The following is a 21178-nucleotide window of genomic DNA, read 5'->3' on the forward strand; positions in this document are numbered from 1 at the left end:
CGACAGAAGGGAGACAAAATAAATAGGCATAGTTCAGGAGAGAAACAGAAGAAAATATCCACCTGTGTCAGGAATATAGGCAAAACTAAAAGTTGAGCATGACAGACAATGCTGGAAACTGTAAGAAACAGAAAAGACTTTGAGAATATTAAGCAGAATCAAAAGGGAAGAAGTTAATAAAGTTTAGATAAGGAAGTCATACAAAAAAGATCTAACAAATATATAACTGGGTGCCCCTTCACTAAAATGGAATAAAATGAATATATAAAGATACAATTCAAGAAAACTGTCCATAAATATACTTTCATGCTACAGATTAAAAAGGTCACTATGTTTCACAACAAAACGATACATAATGGTCACTATAAAACACATCCCGGGAAGTCACTGAAATTCAAAGATAAAGAAGCTTAGGCAATCAGGCAAAAAGATCAAGATCCTTTTCAAGAGTTTAAAAAAAAAAACCAGGCTGGCCTTAGACTTCTGTACCTTATCCAGTTCTAGAAGGCAGAGGAAAAACAGTGATAAAAAACTCACAGAAAGAATACAGAAACCAAAACAATTATCATCTAAACTACTGCTTAAGTATAATGGTATCTGCTAAACTATTTTGATTACACGAAAATGCAAAATACTGGTCTTGTAAGTCTCCTTGAAGAAAGTAACAGAATAAATTTCATTCAACTAAGCAATGAACAAGAAAGGATAAAGAAACTGGCAGATGAGCATTACTCTATTTAACACAAAGAGTAAGACAACTTAATTTTTTTTGGAAATTTCCTTCATTTCTATGCCTTGAACCAATTTAATTATCATTGGTTTATCTGGTCTTTGAGAGTTCGATAAAATTCAATGAAACTGTCTGGGCCTGGTGCTTTTCAGAAGATACTACTTTAAAATTTTTTTCTATTTCTCCAATGGAAATTGGTCTGTTTAAACTTTCTGGCCCCAGAATTCAAAGGGAGCTAGATACTAGATATTCATCACCGTTATAGATTTACATAGAAAAATCATCTGGTCATTAGGGTTTCTGTTTGTTTAATTCACTAGTGTATTTCTAGTGCCCAGAACAGTGACTGCCACAATGCTGAAAATCATCTTGACAAAATTCAACATTTCTTTTTATTAAAAACTCAATGCGCTAGAAAAGAGGTACTTTGATAACATGGTATAAAAAAAAACCTGACTCTTTTCACTGTACACACATTCATAACTTTTTAATTTCTTTGTATCACCTAAATATATACAGGTAATATAAAATTAAAATGAACAACACATAGTCTGTTTTATGTTGGGCAGTTGTGTCTCTGTACCTCAGGCAATATTTTCAATCACCAGGAAGTGTCCTCATTTTACTGAAGAGGAGACTAAGGATCAGGGAAGTTGAGAAACTTGCCTAATGTCACACAGCTAGTGAATGATAGAGCTAATGGTTAAATATAAGTCCTAGGTACACTTCTGCATTTAAAAGTTACTTTTTTCAGATTCTGTTCTAGGCCCTCTTAACTATTTATTCCCCTTGGAGAGCCTCAAATACTTCAAAGGTTTAACTGCAGCCCACAGGCTGATGACTTCCAAACTCATTATCTCTGGTACCGACATCTCTTCAATCATCTGCTGACAACTGCCACTTGATTGTTCCACGGATAAACTCAGTATCCCAAAAGGCAACATTCTTTCTAAAACTCACTTTCTTTCTCGTTTCCTTTTTATTTACTTGGTCAAACAACGAAGAAACCAGGGAGGCGTCTAGACTCTCTCTTCCTCATCACTCTGCCCTGCCTCCAGTGGGCAACTGACAGTTATGGATGGTCTCCATATGTATGACAGCTTTAGTCTCCATGCCTACTACCCCTCTTCTTCTGTTCAGTGAATCACTTGTTTATATTGCCCAAGGCACAACATAACCAAACGAATCGATCAAGAAAGACCTCCTGGCAAGACTCACATCCCATTACCTACCCCCAACTTTCACAGCCTTACCACAATATGGCTTGGGACAGAAGGACAAACACCATCATATCTTCACCCAACTGTGTCATTTCTAGGAAGCATCACAGATTATTCCTTCACTTTATTCCTGTATGGCTCTACAGATCTCTCCCTTTTCAGATACCCAATCCTTCCAGTGCAGGCTCTGAACAGTCCATTTAGTAAAAGCCCCTACATCCTCAATCTCTTCTCTGAATATATCCTTTACCACCCTGCCCTAATGAATCTGGGTTCTCCCCTGAGAACACTGCTTCCTCCTCCAGCCCTCTCATCTGGGAGACATTTTTTTCTCTCGCAAACCTCTTCCCCATTTATACAGTTTTCCTAAATAATCTCCTTCACAACTCTTCCCTGGACTCCAAACTCATCTATTAACCAATCTCAACATCTCCACTTGGGTGCTCACAAGTCAGCACAACCTTCCAATGTCCAAAAATAATCTGGAATTCCTCCCCCAAGCCTACTCTTCCCATTGTTCCTCATCTCAAGTTATAGCAACTCCACCTTTCTAGCTTCATAGGCCAACTAGCAGGGCCAGAATCCTGACTCTTCTTGTTCTCTCACTGCCTCTATGTAATTCCTCTGAAATCCTCAACCAACTTCAAAACTCTATTCTGAATCTAACCATGTCTTTCCACCTCCAGCAATGACCTCTTCTCAATTTCTGCATGCCTTCCTAAACCATATCTCCACTTCCAACTTTGCCTCTCCACAGTAGCCAGGCTTAAGATCATAACACTGCTCTGCTCAAAACTCCATTAAGGCTTCCCACTGTACCCCAGCAAAGTCTAAACCTGTAGAGGGCTTCCTAAGGCCCTCATGTAGAGATCCTGTTACCTCCTAAAATAATCTCTTGCCACTCTCCTACCATAGCCTCTTGCTTCTCCTTATCTATGGCAAACAAACTCCTGTCTCAGGGCCTTTACACTTATCGTTCCCACTGTGCAGAATGCTCTTACCCACACAGCCACAAGACTCACTTCATTAAATCTTTCAATTTTCTGCTCTAATCCATTCTTTTTTTTTTTTTTTAGACTTTATTTATTTATTTGACAGACAGATTATAAGTAGACAGAGAGGCAGGCAGAGAGAAAGGGGGAAGCAGGCTCCCTGCTGAGCAGAGAGCCAGATGCAGGGCTCAATCCCAGGACCCTGAGATCATGACCTGAGCCGAAGGCAGAGGCTTAACCCACTGAGCCACCCAGGCACCTCTGCTCTAATCCATTCTTAACAATAGTCTTCCCAGACCACCTTATAGGAAATAGCCTGTACTGCTTACCTTGTCACTCCAAATCTTACCCTAATTTTTCCTCAAAGCACTTTTGACCATCTAAAAAAACCTTTTTTATTTGTATGTCTCTAGCCCCTAAAAACAGAAACTCTATAAGGACAGGAATTTCTGGTTGTCCACTGCTTTATCTCCAGCACTAAGTATTTATTGAGTTAAATGAAAGGACAGAAAGGAAAGGAAAAAGGGAAAGGAGGAGAGCCTGATCTCCAAACCCCCAAATATACCTAAGTGCTGAATCAGTAGCATGTGCTGCAGTTGTAGTAATGACTGGAGACTGAGCTCTGGTGGCTGAGACAGTTGCTACCACAGCAGGAGGGATGGTATTAGAGGTGGTCACAGGTGGACGAGACTACCAAGAGAAGAGAAAAAATAATTCATTTAAAACAAGGAGCAAAATAAAATACAGTAAGCCAAACAGTGAAAGTATAATTTGAAACTTGGGCCTTCAAACAAGCACATTTGTGTCCAAACGAAAGCAAATTCTCACACTATGACTAAAGAATTCTCTTTTCAGACAGGTAATTTTAACATCTAAGAGACAGAATTACCAAAAAATATCCTATCTTGGCTGGATGGACTATATAAATTTCTCCCTTCCAAGTAGGACTGGATGCAACATTTTGTCCTATTAGTATGAGTTGGGATCCTACCCTTCAGATCTAGAGTGCCCATAGATTTGTTGTTGGTTCTGGTGTAGACATTTTACACTACCACAAAACCAAGTGCTTTCCATAGGGGGATCTCAGCCATCAGATGGAACCACTGGCTCTCAGCCCTCTAAGCTAGCAAACACATGAAAACAGCGCTTGCCTGCAGAAGATTCAGGGTGCCCTAGATGCTCTCTGGCTGTTTTCACATGGATGTACTTCCCGTACCTTCCCCTATACTACATCTGGGTGTAAAATCTTCACCAAACAAGCTCCATCTTGGGCTTCACCTGCTTATCCACCATCGATTCTTTCAATCATCTGAGCTCTCCTGGGTAGACCCTTTCTTGACCCTGATACAGTTAAATTCACAAATGCTGCCCATTCTGGATCTGCCTCTCACTTCCAGACCTTCTACCTGTTGTGCCAATTGTTACAGCTTGTCTCATAGTAGGATCGTCACACTATCTTTAGTGAACTCCTTTTCCTGGTAAAGAATAAATTCTTTCTGTATACCATTTACATTCCAGGGGGCTAATGAGTCTCCAAATGTGTTTTATTAGCCAGCAAGATCCCTTATTTCTTTTAAACTGAGAACTCTAGGCTGGACATGTATTACCCCGTGTCCTACTCAGCACCCTTACTGTCTTAAACCTGCTGGTTCCACATACATTACCAGTCTGGCCCCCGAAAGTATCTGAATTTTCATCTGTCAGTGATTCAGCTCCATTAGTCTTTCAAGGATAGTTCTTTGACTGTACGTTATTGTGTTTGAGAAACTTAGTGGCTCTCTGTTGTGTACAAAATCAGATTTATACTCTGTATCTTAGAGCTCTGAATTTAGAGACATCATAATGTCACTTCATCATACACTATACCTCAGTAGTACCGAGCCCATAGATTTCCTTGAAAAAAAGTGGAAAGGCACTGTCTTCCTTGAAAAGCATACACAAGTGCATAATAACATGCACTGAATATGTAAGGGCTCATAAATCCCAATGTGAATGAAAACCCTTCAGTTCTGGCTTGTCTCTACTAAACACTATGTAACCACCACCGTCCTCCTCACCACCATTCACAGTATTGTTCCTTTCACTGCCTCTCCACTTCTCTGAATCCCTGTTACCACACCCATCCCAGTGAAAGCTTCCCTTACCACGGCTCCTCCAAATCCCAGGATGGCTGATCACATTGCAGTGTATATAACTCAACCTTCCTGACCTCTTGGCAACTAGATCAAAAGTCACTTGAAGTCAAAGGACTCTCCCAGGCTCTAGCAGAGTCAAGAACTCAGAGTAGGCACCTAATACTTGCTAGCTGACTACCTACAACCTGACGTGCCTGGATTGGTTGGTGAATGATGTGCTGTACTGCTGGCTGAGCCGTAGCAGCATTTGGCAACTGGGAAGTCGGCCTCAGGACCGTGGTTACTTTAGAACTGGACATCACAGCAGCAGCAGCTGCACCTAGAAAAAAATTGTTTTCATTAGTATGGCTTATGGGCTCACAATTTACATAGTTCCCATTATATGCCCTAGAAAATAATTTCTAAACCTCAGTATGCCAGTAATTTAGCAGAGGTGCTGTGTGTATATTTCCCTTTCCTCCCACAGAAAATTTGGAAAATGTGCTCTCAAGGTTGTGATTTTATAATAATAATAACCTGTGTTGCTTTTTCAAGGACATTCTTAAATGAAACTGGCTGTCTTTTTTTTTAAATACAAGTGTGCAGAAGAGAAGCACACACTGAACAGCACAGCATCATGCCATCACCTTCATTTAGGCCAAGGCTCCAGCAGTGTCACCACCAAGGAGGGTTCACTTGAACCACCACAGCCTTTGTATCATCAGTGCAAACGTCAACAGGGCACAACAGGCAAATGAAATCTTAGTATTTTCATGAAAGTTGTTTTGACCTAACAAAGACCCCCTTGCAGTCTACGAAATTCACTCTGAGAACCACTAAATTATGTTATGACCAAGTAAACCTGGTTTTGTACTTGTGAGCCTGATTTGGGCAGCAACGATTTTACACTCGTCAATAGAAGGCTACAGTTTCTGATCAAGTAGAGAAAATCATTAAATTTAATACCTGTCAACCTATTAGAACTTAATTGTATGAATAAATTTATATTATGGCTATATTACTTGAATAACCATTATCACTGAACTTTAAAAATAGTCAGTATTTGTATTACTGACTTACTAACAACAATGACCATTTTGGACTATCTACAGCTTTGAGTTCCTCACTACAAGGGACAATATTTAGATCATACTAAAAATCTGAATTGCTTTAAGTTTACACACACAAGCATACACACGCTTGTTGAAATGCAACTGTAACTCACATATACTAGATCATGCTCTAAATGTGTACTGCTCTGTTTCTTTTATCCTGTAACTTTAGTAAGATGATTCTAAATATACTTTTTGGACGGTAGCAGAAATCTCTTAACAAATATCTATTTGCCACAGCACTTGGAGAATTTGAACAAAATGTGCAGTTTCTACCTCGCGGTAAATGAGAAGCTCCGATGTGAAGAGGGGGTCCAGGAGCATTGCTGCGGATAATAGACATCTGTACATTTGTGGTCATGATGTGATGCAGGTTACTGGGATGTCCCTGCAAGAAACAGGATGTAATGTTATTTTTATGCGCTTAGTTTTAGTCACTGATGCCTAGCCATTGCTTCTAGGAGGTCAGTTGCCTCCAAATGTGGGTCAGGGTATTCCTTTTAGACAGTGAGTATCCCAAGGAAAAGGACATTTAGCTTTTTTTTAAATACAACATACTTCATGATGACCTGTGCCAGCAGGCATGTGGTGACTCTGAGGACCCTTCAATGCCTCAAGCCTAGCTAGGTGCTAGGTCTCTAATAGAGACTAATAGACATTTGACTGTCCACTTTGGGACAATCTCATCTTCAATATTAGTTTTTTACACTTGTTTTCTTTGCCTTGGCCAAAAGCTTATTTCTTCCTATTCTATTTTCCTTACATGCCACTGCATTCATCCACCCTTTATGCTACACAGGACTTCTAAGTAAATGTCAATTAGCACTGAGCAGGTACTCTCTTATGCGTTCTTTAGCTCTCCACTTAGAAGTCCCTTCCTCACATGCTCCCAGCCCTGATGCCAGTGTTTCCCAGCTGGTGGTTCCAGTACTTCTGGGAGTACTCAGCAGTACAACAGAAGGAAGAAAACATAGCATGTCTTCTTGGAATACCAATTTTTTATTGAAACTTGAAGGGAAAAGTTTTATATTCAGGTCTTTTCACTTAGCAACCCAAAATATTTAAATGAATTACATACATGTTATGGAGTAGGCATAGAATTTCAGGAAAAAATTTAAAACACCATGAAATAAGTGTTCATGACTGGTGACCTGCTTGAGGGAACCTGCAGGTGCCCAAGAGATACACATTCATTCTCCTCAGAGAAAGTCCTAGAAATGTATGACTGCCATGAAGCAATTCTCAATCCCCACAAATGAACTCTGAGCACTTCAAGAATACAGACTGTCTTGGGGCACCTGGGTGGCTCAGTGGGTTAAAGCCTCTGCCTTCGGCTCAGGTCATGATCCCAGGGTCCTGGGATTGAGCCCCATGTCGGGCTCTCTGCTCTGCAGGGAGCCTGCTTCCTACCCTCTCTCTCTCTGTCTGCCTCTCTGCCTACTTGTGATCTCTCGCTGTCAAATAAATAAAAATCTTAAAAAAAAAAAAAAAAAAAGAATACAGACTGTCTTATCTAGATTTGTATCTCACACTGAGGATGGTGCCTCATACACAGCAGATGCTTGATACATACTGGCCTACTGACAAACAGCACTGTGTGTGTTGGTTTTACTTCTCTCAGACCTACTATCTTCCCCTTGCAGATATCAGTGACCATTTAATTTTTTATTTAGTACAGTGCCTAATGTACTGCTGGCATTCAATAAATAATGATCAACAGTTTGGCATCTCAGTTTGAAAATCAGCAAATTAAGAGGAAAAAAACCTGTTGTCCACTGATTGTTGCCACAGGAATGGCTGAAGCTTGAGGGATGCTACTCTCCATGGTAACGGTAACCTGCCCTGGAACCTTGGGGGGAAGTGACAGGGTAGAAGGTGGAGCAGGAGCAATGGGACGGCTAGGCATGGTGGGCTTCGGGGGCGGCTGCAAACAGAAAACCACACGAAACATATCAATAGCTTTTTACAAGTGATACATTTCATTCTATAGTTAAAGTACACAAATCAAACATGGAGAGTGCCACGAAGGATCCAAAAGCCTTATATATTTTATCTCTTAGCATCACAGCTTTTCCACTGAAGTACCAGCATTTCCATTTCACAGATGAGGAAACATACAAAGCAAGGCTATGTCACCTGCTCAAAGCCATGCAGACAGTAAAAACTGGAACTGGGACCAAGGCCCAGATCTGCATGGCTCACAGCCCACACTCTTTCTTCTATACAATGCTGCATCCCAAGTTTGGGAGGAAGTAAACAAAACTCCTAGCAACTGAAACATAGCCACGAGGTAAAATACAAGGCAATATTCTCAGATACCCCTGAATTAGCAAGCTTTAAAACAAAACCTTGGAGAAGAGTGCCACTCCAAGATAAAATCTGAGTTAGCATGCCTGTAACTTGAATAAAATCAATGTCAAAATGGTTACTAGAAAAGATCCTATGATGCCAACTGCCCAGCGGCACAAGAGTAGGCACTGCAGAACAGCGCAGCTCTAAGTGACACAGAAGAGCTGAACTGATGGGTCAAAAAGAAAACACTAAAATCCTGGGTACAGCCTAAGACTTTGTGAAAATTGTCAGGAAGATTAGCCAGTCTTTAGCTGTGGTTTAATGTGAAATTTTAAACCTCTCCATTACCTTCATAAGTCCCTCCGAAAAGGAGAGTGGCACTGCTGGCGTCAGATGTGCTGGTGGGGCTGTCACTGTGACGGGTGTGCCCGATGCAACAGCATGGTGTGTAGACAACATCTGCACCTGTGGATAGGGCCTTACCACAACAGGCTCTTGCTTCTCTTCGCGGGACTGTAGGGAGCTGCTGGAACCCATGTGCTCCCTGGCAGTGACTTCAGCCTCTCGACTAGATTCATCGTTGACTAGTAAGGACATTAAGGGAGAGAAAGCATGTCATATGCTTCCAATATGAATTAATATTAATGAATGGCAAGCACATACAACAGTGGTACTTGCAACTAAGTTTCAGTGTTGATAAAGTGACCATTTCCTTGGGAGATTTTCTTAAGGCGAATTTGGGCATTAGGTTCCCCCAACAGATATCAAACACAAGAGCCATACCTATGGAACACGGGCCTTACTCTGGATATTTTGGCTTTTCCACTCCTAAGAACAAAGGGCCTGATAACTATCTAAAAGGAACTTAAGAGGCGCCTGGGTGGCTTAGTCGGTTAAGGGTCTGTCTTCAGCTCAGGTCATGATCTTGGGGTCCTGAGATCAAGGCCCATGTTGTGGTCCCTGCTCAGAGGGAAGCCTGCTTCTCCCTCCTGCTCTGCTCCTCCCTGCTCGTGCTGTCTCTCTCTCAAATAAATAAATAATCTTAAAAAAAAAAATGAACTCAGAAGAGCAAAACTAGATACGATGCTTTCATTTAAGATATTTAGAAATTTATAAAAACATTAACATTAAAATGATAATTTAAATAGAATTCTTTTTTTTAAAGATTTTATTTATTTAGTTGTGTGTGAGAGAGAGAGAGTGCATGCAGCCATGTGCACAACTCGGGGAGGGGCTTCAGGAAAAGGAGGAGGAGATTCCCCAGAGTGTAGAGTCTGATATGGGGAGCTCGACCCCAGGACCCCAAGCCAAAGTCAGACAGTTAACCAACTGAGTCACCTAGGTGCCCCTAAATACAATTCTTAAGTCCAAGAGTATACAGCTTTTCAAAACAAATTTCCTACAAAGCAAACATGGAACTCTTCATCATTATTACTATGTACAAAGCCTTTGAAACTCAACAATTTCACTTATAGGAATGTATCCTATAGATACATGGCATCGTGTAAAATCACTTGTGTACCAGATTATTTGTTTCACCATTTTTATTCCAGTAAAGGAAGTTTTAAAACCTACATGTCTATCAACAGGAAACCTGCTATATAAACTATAGGAGAAATACTTTTCACTATACTTTCTTTGGGAATTTTGGACCATGAAAACATGTAACCTACTTAAAAACTAACTTAAAAAAATCAAGGACCTAATCTAATAAAAGAGAGTTTGTGAAAATTATCTCATACTTGTCTATCATTTTCTCAAAATAATATTAACATTTTTCTGAAAACAGAGATTATACTTATGTAAAAAATTTCAAGTATCTGTAAACCTATCAAGAAAATAAAGATGCTCCCAAAGTCTATTTCCCAAAAGCACTAAGAGTTAATATGTTGGTAAAACCTTGAGCCATCTCTCATCTTTAATTTTGGGTGGGCTTTTATTTGTGTAACTTTTCAACAAACTATAACCTTCATAAAGTGCACAAATGTAAATTGTATAGCTCAACGAACTTACACAAACCAAATATACCTGAGTAACCAGCACCCAGCTCAAGATGCAAAACATTCCCTAGAAGCCCTATGTTCAGCTGGATTCCTCACTATACCTTCCAAGGTATCCCAACCTCTAGCACCACAGATTACTGTTATCTATTTTTGAACTTTATATAAATAGACTCATAGCAAATGCATCCTGTTGTATCTTGCTTTTTTCACTTACAAGTATAAGATTCATGAATGTCACTGCATGTTGCTGCAGATCTTTCACTGTCAGTATAGTAGATCACTCTGGGAATCAACTAGAAATTATCCATTTTACTGTTAATAGGCATTGAGATAGTTTTCAGTTTTTTGCTATTATGAATGTTAGTGCTAGTAATACTCCCACACATGTTTTCTGGTGAACTATTTACCATTTCTATTGGATATATACCCAGAAGTGAAATTGCTGAGTAATAGTGAATCTATACTACATCATTTAAGAAAATGCTAAATGAAATTCCATTGCATAGATACACTATAGCTAGCTAGCTAGCTTGCTTGCTTGCTTTCTTTCTTTTTTTCTTTCTTTCAGTAGGCCCCAAGCCCAGCATGGAGCCCAGCACAAGGCTTGAACTCACAACACAGAGATCAAGAGCTGAGTTGAGATCAAGAAAGAGACGCTTAACCAACTAAGCCAACCAGGCACCCCAACTACAGCTTTTTAAACCATTATATCATCGGTGGGCTTTCAGGTTATTTCCAATTTTTTTTTTTTAAAGATTTATTTATTTATTTGATAGAGATCACAAGTAGGCAGAGAGGCAGGCGGGGGGTGGGGGAAGCAGACTCCCTGCTGAGCTGAGAGCCCAACGTGGGGCTCCATCCCAGGACCCTGAGATCATGAAGGCAGAGGCTTCAACCCATTGAACCACCCAGGCGCCCCATATTTCCAAATTTTTTGCTATTTTCAATAACTCGGATAAAAGTCCATATGTACTTTGAGTCCTTGTTCAGTGATTTCCTCAGGAAAAAAATTTTTGAAAAATACATGTACTGGGTGAAAAGACTGATGTATATTTTACATATACATCATTTCTCCCTGGTCATTCAGATTTTTTTAAAATTCTGATTCTTAAAACCACTTTATGGGTGATGGCTATTAAGATGGGCACTTATAATGAGCACTAGCTATTACATTTAAGTAATGAATCACTAGACTGTACACCTGAAATGAGTATTACCCGCTACATCACTAACTAGTTTTTTTAAAAACTTGAAATCAAAACAAATAAAACCACTTTACTGATGTATAGTTTACATACAATAAAATATCTACTCTAAAAGTAGAGAGTTCAACAGTTTTTTTTACATTCTTAACCAACAACCTAGGAGCAGAATGGCTGGATTAAATGTTAAGTAAATGTTTAACTTTAATAGACCGCTGGAATACCTTCTAAAGTGGTTGTATCCACGTTATGTTTCTGTTACCCAGTGTATTAAGAGTTCTGGCAGCCCCTCATCATCCCAATTCTTGATACACAGATACTGTACTGGGTGTACAGTGGGTGTGTTGTGATTTTATTTTATTTACTTATTTTTTTTAAAGATTTTATTTATTTATTTGACAGACAGAGATCACAAGTAGGCAGAGCAGCAGGCAGAGAGAGAGGGGGAAGCAGGCTCCCCGCCGAGCAGAGAGCCCGATGCGGGGCTCGATCCCAGGACCCTGGGATCACAACCCGAGCTGAAGGCAGAGGCCTAACCCACTGAGCCACCCAGGCGCCCCTGTGTTGTGATTTTAATTAGAATTTCCATGACTAGTGATGTTGAAAATCTTTTATGTGACCACAGGGCATTCATATACATCTTCCTCTGTGAAGCATGTGTCTATCTTTTGTCATTTTTTAGTCAATCAGCTTTATTGAGATACAGTAAAAAAAAAAAAAAACAAAAAAACAACCACCCACTAATTCTTTATATAGAATTAGATAAAATTTTACAAAAGTAGACAGTACTACAGGGATCCTAGATGGCTCAGTTAAGCATTTGGCTCTTGATTTCGGCTCAGGTCATGATCTAAGGGTTGTGAGCTAGAGCTAGAGCCCTTTGTCTCCTCCTCGGTGTGGAGCTTGTCTGACAGTCTCTCCCTCTGCCCCGCCCTCTAAAAAACAAAGTATACAGTACTATAAACCACAATCAATCACCATACAAAATATTTTCCATTATTCTCACTGGTTCATTCATGCCCCTTTGCAGGCAATTCCCTTCCTCCCACCCTCCCATCCCTTAGAAACCACTAATCTGTTAACACTATAGCTTTGTGTTTTTTCCTAACACTATAGCTTTGTGTTTTCTGGAATTTCTTGCAAACAGAATCATACAATATGTGGTTCTTATTTTTAAAAGATTTATTTATTTGAGAGAGAGCACATGTGTCAGTGTGTTGGGCGGGTAGGGAGAGAAGGCAGTGGGAGAGAATCCCAAGCAAACTCCCCACTGATCCCAACATGGGGCTTAATCCCAAGACCCTGAGACCATGACCTAAGCCGAAACCAACAGCTGGACATTCAACAAACTAAGCCACCCATCCCCCCCAATACAGTATGTAGTCCTCTGTGTCTTCTTCCTTCTCTTGTACAGTTGACCCTTGAACAACATGGTTTGAATTGCCTGGCTTCACTTATATGCGGATTTTTTTTTTTTTTTAAGATTTTATTTATTTATTTGGGAGAGAGAGCATGAGCATGGGCAGGGGACAGAAGAGGGAGAAGCAGATTTCTTGCTAAGCAGGGAGCCTGATGTGGGGCTCATTCCCAGGACCCCAAGATCATGACCTGAGCTGAAGGCAGATGCTTAACCGACTGAGCAACCCAGGCACCCCATGTGGATTTTTTTTTTTTTTTATAAATACAGTACAGTGCTGTAAATGATTCTTTCTTTCTTATGCTTTTCTTAATAAGTTTTCTTTTCTCTAGCTTACTTTATTATAAAAATACAGTATATAATACATACAAAATATAAATATGTATTGTTTATCAATAAGGCTTCCATTCAACAGTAGGCTATTAGTAGCTAAGTTTTTGCAGAGGCAAAGTTATACTCAAATTCCTGACTGCAGAGGGTCAGTGACCCTAAAACCCAGGTTGTTCAAGGGTTAAGTGCATATGTTTTTGAGGTTCATTTTATTTTGTTCTACATACCAGATGTTTGTTCACTTTCAATGTTGAGTAATATTCCACTGTACATATATAAACCAAACTTTATCTAGTCACCAGCTAATAAATTCTGGGTTGTTTCCAGTTTTTGGCTACTATGAATACTGCTCCTATGAACACTGGAGTATGGGTCTTTGGATACATTTTCATTTACCTTGGGTAAATATCTAGGAATGGGACTGCTGGGTTGTATGGTAAGTTTGTATTTAACTTTATAAGATACTGCCAAACTGTTTTCCAAAGTGGCTAGATTATTTTACATTCCCACCATGTATGACTTCATCTTGCTCCACAAACATCAAACTTGGTATTGTTGGTCTTTTAATTTTAGTCATTCTAGTGGATGTGTACTATTTGCTGTAGTTTTAATTTGCATTGCCCTGAGGATTAATACTACTGAGTATCTTTTTATGTGCTTACTAGACATTCAGATATCATCTTTGGTGATGTGTCTATTCAAATATTTTGTCCATTTAAAAAGAAGTCAGGCTGGGGCACCTGGGTGGCTCAGTCAGTTAAGTGTCTGCCTTCAGCTGGGGTCAATGATCCCAGGGTTCTGGGATCAAGCCCCACATCTGGCTCCCTGCTCAGCAGGGAGTCGTCTTCTCCCTCTGCCTCCTCCAACTTGTACTAATGCTCTTTCTCTAATAAATAAATAAAATCTTTAATAAAAAAATAAGGCTATCTCATATAGCAAAAGCTATGGGGTTACAAGGGTTTTTTAAATATATTCTCAGGATATAAATCCTTTGCAGATTTATTTATTGCAACCATCTTCTCAATTTGTGGCTTGCCTCTTTGTTAATAGTGTTTTGAACAGTAGACATTTTTAATTTTGATAAAGTAAAATACACCAGTTGCTTCTGTGATTAGTGGTTTTTGCAACCTAAACAATTTTTGCTCATCCCAAGGTCATAAGCAGTTTCCATGTTTTCTTTTAGAAATTTTAAGTTTTACATTTAGATCCATAATGATACATTGTGAGTTAATTTTTGCGTATGGCAGAAGTAAAGGTCAAAGAAGTAAAGGTTCATTTTTTCCATATGGATATTCTGGCGTTCAAGCACTATTTTGTTGAAAAGACTATCATTTCCCTATTGAATTATCTATGCACATTTGTCAACAATCATTTGACCATTATGCGTGGGTCTATTTCTGGATCCTCCACTTTCAGTGATCTATATTTCTATCTTTATGCCAATATCACACTGTCTTGATTAGTATAGCTTTATAGCAAGTCTTCAAGTAACGTAGTAGAGTCCACCAAATTTTTTTTTTTAAGGGGTCAAAATTGCTTTGGCTATTGTAGGTCCTTTGGTTTCCACATAAATATAGATTCAGGCTGACAATTTTTACAAAAGGCCATAACAGGATTTTGATTAGAATTTTTTCTAATCTACAGATCCCTTTGGATAGAACTATTATCTTAAAAATATTGAGTGTTATTTCAATAGATGGGCATGAATGATCACTTCATTTGTCTAGGTTTTTAATTGTTCTCAGTCATGTTTGTTTTCTACCCCAAGTCTTACACACATTTTGTTAATATATCCTTAAGTGTTCTGTGTTATTTTTAACACAAGTGTTAAGTGTTATTTTTTTTGATGCTATTGTAAATGACATTTAAAAAACTTCACTGTTCATTGCTAGTACTAAAATTGGTTTTTATACATTGAACTTTTATCCTGCAGCCTTTACTAATTTTACTTATTGGCTCCAACAGCTTTTTAAACATATGATCTTTATATATGATCATACTGTGAACCTTCCCTGTTGTCCAGATTTTCTCCTGACTAGATTTTAAGGGAAACGGACAATTTCATAACTTTCCCCCAAACCTATTTGTTCAGGAAGATTTTGATTTTTGACAATTTCATTATGATATAATGTACTGACTATCCCCTTTTAAGCTCCTTTTAGAATCATTTAGAACCAAAAGAACCTTGAAAGAATAGTTAAGGAAACTTGTAATCCATACTTCTGACCTTTGAACATGTATCTGAAATCCTGATATGCTTAGGATCCCAAATTAGTTCTTCTAATAAAAGCAATAGAAAATATAGAGAAATATTAAACTCCTTATGGAAAAACTTTTGTATTCTTTTTTTTTTTTTTAAGATTTTATTTATTTATTTGACAGAGATCACAAGTAGGCAGAGAGGCAGGCAGAGAGAGAGGAGGAAGCAGGATCCCTGCTGAGCAGAGAGCCCAATGCGGGGCTCGATCCCAGGACCCTGAGATCATGACGTGAGCCAAAGGCAGAGGCTTAACCCACTGAGCCACCCAGGCGCCCCAAACTTTCATATTTTTTCTAAGAGTCACTGAAGGAAAAAATACGCACAATATTCAAAAGTAAAATTATAGACAATTTTGGTTTAAGTCGATGATTTCCTTCTCAACAAAGTCTGAGGGCAATTATTGCTAATTGACACCTTTTTTTGTTTTGACTTTTTTAAAAAAAGATTTTATTTATTTATTTGACAGAATGGAGGGAACGAGCACAAGCAGGGGGAGTGGCAGGCAGAGGAAGAGGGAGAAGCAGGCTCCCAATGGAGCAGGAAGCCCAATTCAGGTCGTGATCCCAGGTCACTGGGATCACAACCTGAAGTGAAGGCAGATGCTTAAGCAACTGAGCCACCCAGGTGTCCCAACACTGTTTTTAATAAGCACTATAATTCTTTGTAAATAGATGTTCAAAAACATTCTTTTTCAGCTATACTTCTTTAAATTATTCTATGAATTTATAATCAAAGACAATTTGTCAAAAATATTTGTTAAGGAGCAAAGAACTTGAAGTAGCTCTATAAAGACTTGTTGACCACTACTTATGCCCTATAATGTAGCAAGTATAGCACATACAAATGTACACAAGGTTCCAGGTTCCAGGGTATGGTTCCAGCCTTCATTCTACAAGGTCCTACCCCTGACTCCTGTGGTCTAGTTGGCAAACTAGCTGGCAAAGATCTCCTAGAAAAAGTGACATCTGAGATGAAACCTCAAGGAAGGACAGGAATTAACCAGATAAGTAAGTGTGAAAAGAAAGAAGGAAGATTGTGGCAAAAGGAACAGAATGTTCCTGTGTTCCTCAAGGTCAAGAATATTGGGAACTTTTTGTCATTCTTTCAGAAAATGAGTAGTTACTATTAAGGATGAGATAAGAAGTAGCTTAAAATTCCTTCAAGTCTAAAGAGAACTAAGATAAATTTGTAACAAAAACTAAGTTGGTAGGAGGGAAGCAAAGGGATAAAGAGATTGAAACATCAAAGTTCCATAACTCACATATAAGAGCCAGAGAGACAGAGCAATTAAAGATAATGCCTGTGTTCCTGGTTTGAGCAATGAGCAGATAGTGGTACCATTTACCATTTTAAGAAAATTAGAAAACAGGTGGTGAAGAAAAAGGAATAGAAAAAGGAATACTTTACTTTGCAATGTCATCTTTTCACCTGAATAAACACAAAAAGACTACTTGAAGGAGTACCTCAACTTTAGCACTATTGACTAGACTGGATACTTTGTTGTGGAGGGCTGTCCTGCCCATTTTGGATATTTAGCAGCATCCACGGCCTTTAAATATCAGATGCCAACAGCACCCCCTTACTTGTGGCAACCAAAAATGTATCCGGACATTGCCAAATATTCCCTGGACTGCAAAATCATCCCTGATAACAGGGACCATTGATCTACAGCACTCAAAGGGCATACCATTAAAAACTAAGTGCGTATATGTGTACATATTCAGTTGACGCTTGAACAATGCAGGGTTAGCGGTGATGACCACATCTGCAGCCAAAAATCTGCATGTAACTTTTGACTTCCCTAAAGGCTTAACTACTAATAACCTACTGTTGACTGGAAACCTTGCTTGTAACAGTTAATATGTATTTTGTATGTTACACATATTACATATTATATTCTTACACTGAAATACATAAGGAACACAAAAGTACATATACAGTACTGTACCACATTTATCAGAAAAAATTCACAAGTAACGGACCTGTTCAGTTCAAACCCATATTTTTCAAGAATAGACTGTGCTTTTTTTTTTAAACCTTCTTTCCTAGCTCATAGGCTCCTAAAAGGCAAGAATTATGCCTTACACACCTTTGGTCTTCCTCATGGCACTATTATACCTCTGGGCCATAAAGCAGAACAAGGAGAACACATTAATGTATTTAAAATATAGTTCTCATAGGCATGCTTTGCTATAAGTTTCATGTATACTCCAGTATAAGTGAAAGTATTAAAAAAGGAATTTTTAAAAAACTTGTTTATTCATAAAGGGAGGGAAGAATAGAAGGAAAGGGAGAGAGAGACTCTTACGCAGGCTCCATGCACCATGGAGCCTGACGTGGGACTCCATCTCAGAACCTAAAATCATGACTTGAGCTGAAATCAAGTCAGATGCTTAACCAACTGAGCCACTTAGGCACCCTCAAAAAACCTTGTTTAAATTAGAATTGTAATATACCCTTTCTTCAAATTCAATAACCTAGAATTTACTAAAATCCCACAAGGAATTTGCTAATTTTTAAATTTTAAATTTAAATTTTTAAAAAAATTTTAATAAACATATAATGTATTTTTATCCCCAGGGGTACAGGTCTGTGAATCGCCAGATTTACACACTTCACAGCACTCACCATAGCACATACCCTCCCCAATGTCCATAACCTCACCCCTCTCTTCCCCACCACCCACAGCAACCCTCAGTTTGTTTTGTGAGATTAAGAGTCACTTATGAAAAACTGGCAATGTCTTAAAGCAAGAAGCAATATAGAGGAATGTCACATATCTCACCTGTGGCAGCTGGGTTTATCAATCCTGTAGAACCACTGTTCGCAATCTGTGAAGGAGCCTGGCTTAGCCCAGTGGAAGGGGTTCCTAACCGAGGAAACTGCTGAGAACTCATTTCCACCTGTAGTGCATACAGTCATATGGTTACTACTAAATTCTCACACTAGAATCAATAATGAGAAATTAAAGCATCTCCAATACCTATACTTTTCCTTAAAAAAGCAAATGCAGCTTCATCCACCTAGAACAATTAACTGTGATCAACATACGGTACACAAATGGTCTAAATTCTTTTAAGTTTTTAAAGGATATGGATTAAAATAATAGTAAAATCGTTTGTGTGGTGTTGGGGTATACTATGACACTCCATAAATACTTAAAGAATACCACTCGAAAAAAATCAACACTGAATCCTGTACAAAAGCCATATGATAGGTATTAACAAATCACATATGTATCTGTATTAAGTTTTATGGAAAATGACATATGCCTTTGAAAGACTGAAGTTCACACCAAGGTGAACACAACTGTCATCAGTATGTCATAAGAGGAACCCGAGGAGAGATGCCCAGTTCTAAAAAATCAGAAAGCTTTCCTCAAGACCTAATTCAAAAGGAACTCTGAAATGATTTTCTGCACAGGCCTCCATTTACCGATTTCCTCCCCCTTCTCTCACAGACCCTCTACTGAGCCAGAGGGACCACAGACCTTCACCACTTTCTCTAAAATCGACCCCCCACTTTTCCCTCAGGAGCCAAGCTCTACCGGTATTCCCAGTTCGCACGCAACCCCACCCCCACCCCGAAGCCCATTGCTGAGATCGCTGAACACAGGTTTCCAGAGACACTTCGGCTGAGACTTGTCTTGGCGGGTAGGAAAGAGGACGGCGTTCTGGGGAACCCCAGGACAAGCAGTGTGCCTCTTTACCTGCAGCCGCCGCCCGCCGCTCGCACCTCCCGCTTCCATCTCGCCGGGCTGGGGGTGCCGCGGAGGGCCCATCTAGACGGCAGCGCTGGGCTCCTGGGTCGTGGACAGGGCTCCTACCGGAGCGCGCCTCGGGCCCGCCGCTGTCCAGCCCCGCCGGCCCCGCTCACCCGCGCCACCCGCCCCGGCTCTGCTCCAATCTTCTCCCCCCCGAACCTGCCCCTACCTCCCCCGCCCGCCCATTGGCCCCACGCCGGGCGCGTCACTCGAGACCCCGGACCAATCCGCGGAGGCCTGCGCGCTCTGATCCCGCCCCACCCTCCCGCCGACTCCCAGCCAATCAGGCACGAGCCTCGTCGCGGCAGCCCAAACCCCTCGAGGCTAAGCCAATGGCAGAGGAAGACAAGCGCTCCCGGCGAGGGGGGCGGGGAGGCAGGAGGCCCCGCCTCGGTCGGGGTCTGAAAGCGGCGGGCGCAGGGCCCGGATGTGGAGAGTCACTTTAAACTGCTCCAAGAGCCAAACTCCCTGGGCCGCCCGCCCACCGGCGCTCCCCCGGCCGCTCCACTTCCCCGCCAGGGCCCACGCCCGCCACGCCCCCAAGCCCGAAACAGCCCACCCCTCCTGAAACCTCTCCCTTCCTTGCCGCAGGACACCCAGTCCCTGCCGCCGGCCCAACCGCCGTGTCCAGCTCGTGAAAGAGCCTAGGTCTGAGCCACAGGAGACGAGGCACCGCTGCCCTTCCCCAGGGACGCACGGCAGGACGGACGCTGCAGCCCGGCTCGGCCGCCCCGCCCCCTCGTCTCCTCCCCTCTCCTCCCTTTTCCTCCGCGGCGCCCGTCCCGCCATTACCTGGGTGCTGCGCCGAGTGGCCACCGCGCCGCCTCGAGCTCGCTCCCGTGTTCTCTCTGCCTGTGGGACCGACGTCCTCGAGCTCCGGACCCGCCGCCGCCGCCGGGGCGCTAGCTCTCTGCCCCCCACCCCTCAGCCCAGCGCCGCTGCTTCCGCCGCCGTAACGAGCTTCTCACCTATTGGCTGGTGCAGGCCCCGCCCTCCTCTAGGGAAGCCAGTCACCGCTCAGTATGAGCGGGAGAGCGGACGGGCCTCCCCCTTGGGGCCGCGGAGTCCTCTGGGAAATGTAGTCTCCGGTGTCAGGAGGGCGGGCCTGGGGCGGGACCTCCAGGCGACCCGGCCGGTGCAACACACCCCTTTGCTGCCTAGAGTGGATCCTGGCTTTTCTCTTTGCCTAGTAGAGAGGCAGTGGATCCCACCCTTTTGCCTCAGCTGATGGCACTAGGTTTCATTTTACCAAGGGAGCTGTGGAAAGGGAAAAGGGTAATGGAGGCCGACTATAGTGGGACAGGGAGGCCGCAGGAAGGGCCGAGGGTTTTTTTTGACTGTGCTCACTTCCCCGCGCCGCGTTGTGGGACTTGATGTCACCACCGAAGGCGACGGCCGGCAAAGCCTAAGCATAGTTGGAGACTCAGGTGCGCTGAACGGGAGCAACTCTGTCGGGTTTGAGCCGAGCGCGCCTCCTCGAGAGCGCACAGGGCTGGGCAGCTTCAGAGCCCTGCTCCCTCTGGTTAAAGCAGGCTGCTTCAGAGAGGGGCTGCTGGCATAGGACTCGGGCACTGTGCACTTGCTCAGTTTTTCCAGAGTACAAGGAAGAGGACGCGATGGTGCTGCTTTGTTGTTGTTTTGTTTGGGGTGGAGGACTAGAGTTTGTACACCTGTGGAAATCCTAGCCAAAATTGGTGAAGCAAAATTTGGATCTGTTAGTAGAGATTACGTCCCCCTTCTCCT

At 41.5% G+C, this 21178-nt stretch overlaps 1 protein-coding gene across 5 annotated transcripts in view; it reads right to left on the reverse strand.

Annotated features, from left to right (window-relative positions):
- LOC111160869 (Sin3A associated protein 130) overlaps positions 1-20317 on the reverse strand; it is an 83026-nt gene extending 62709 nt beyond the window's left edge. For 3 of the 5 annotated variants that reach the window (XM_022524256.1, XM_022524257.1, XM_022524255.1), the window contains exons 1-7: positions 20228-20317; positions 18458-18575; positions 8809-9044; positions 7934-8092; positions 6445-6556; positions 5272-5396; positions 3508-3632 (exon numbers count right to left, since the gene is read on the reverse strand). In XM_022524256.1, the coding sequence (XP_022379964.1) occupies positions 3508-3632; positions 5272-5396; positions 6445-6556; positions 7934-8092; positions 8809-9044; positions 18458-18569 (869 nt within the window). In that variant the 5' untranslated portion in view covers positions 18570-18575; positions 20228-20317. Of the gene's footprint in view, positions 1-3507; positions 3633-5271; positions 5397-6444; positions 6557-7933; positions 8093-8808; positions 9045-18457; positions 18576-19381; positions 19470-20227 lie in introns of those variants that run through there. The other 2 variants (XM_022524258.1, XM_022524254.1) reach the window with 1 other exon arrangement.
- Between the last annotated feature and the right edge of the window lie 861 nt (positions 20318-21178).

This window comes from Enhydra lutris, unplaced genomic scaffold (assembly GCF_002288905.1).
Source record: "Enhydra lutris kenyoni isolate GAN:26980312 unplaced genomic scaffold, ASM228890v2 scaffoldscaffold78, whole genome shotgun sequence".
NCBI lineage: Eukaryota > Metazoa > Chordata > Mammalia > Carnivora > Mustelidae > Enhydra > Enhydra lutris.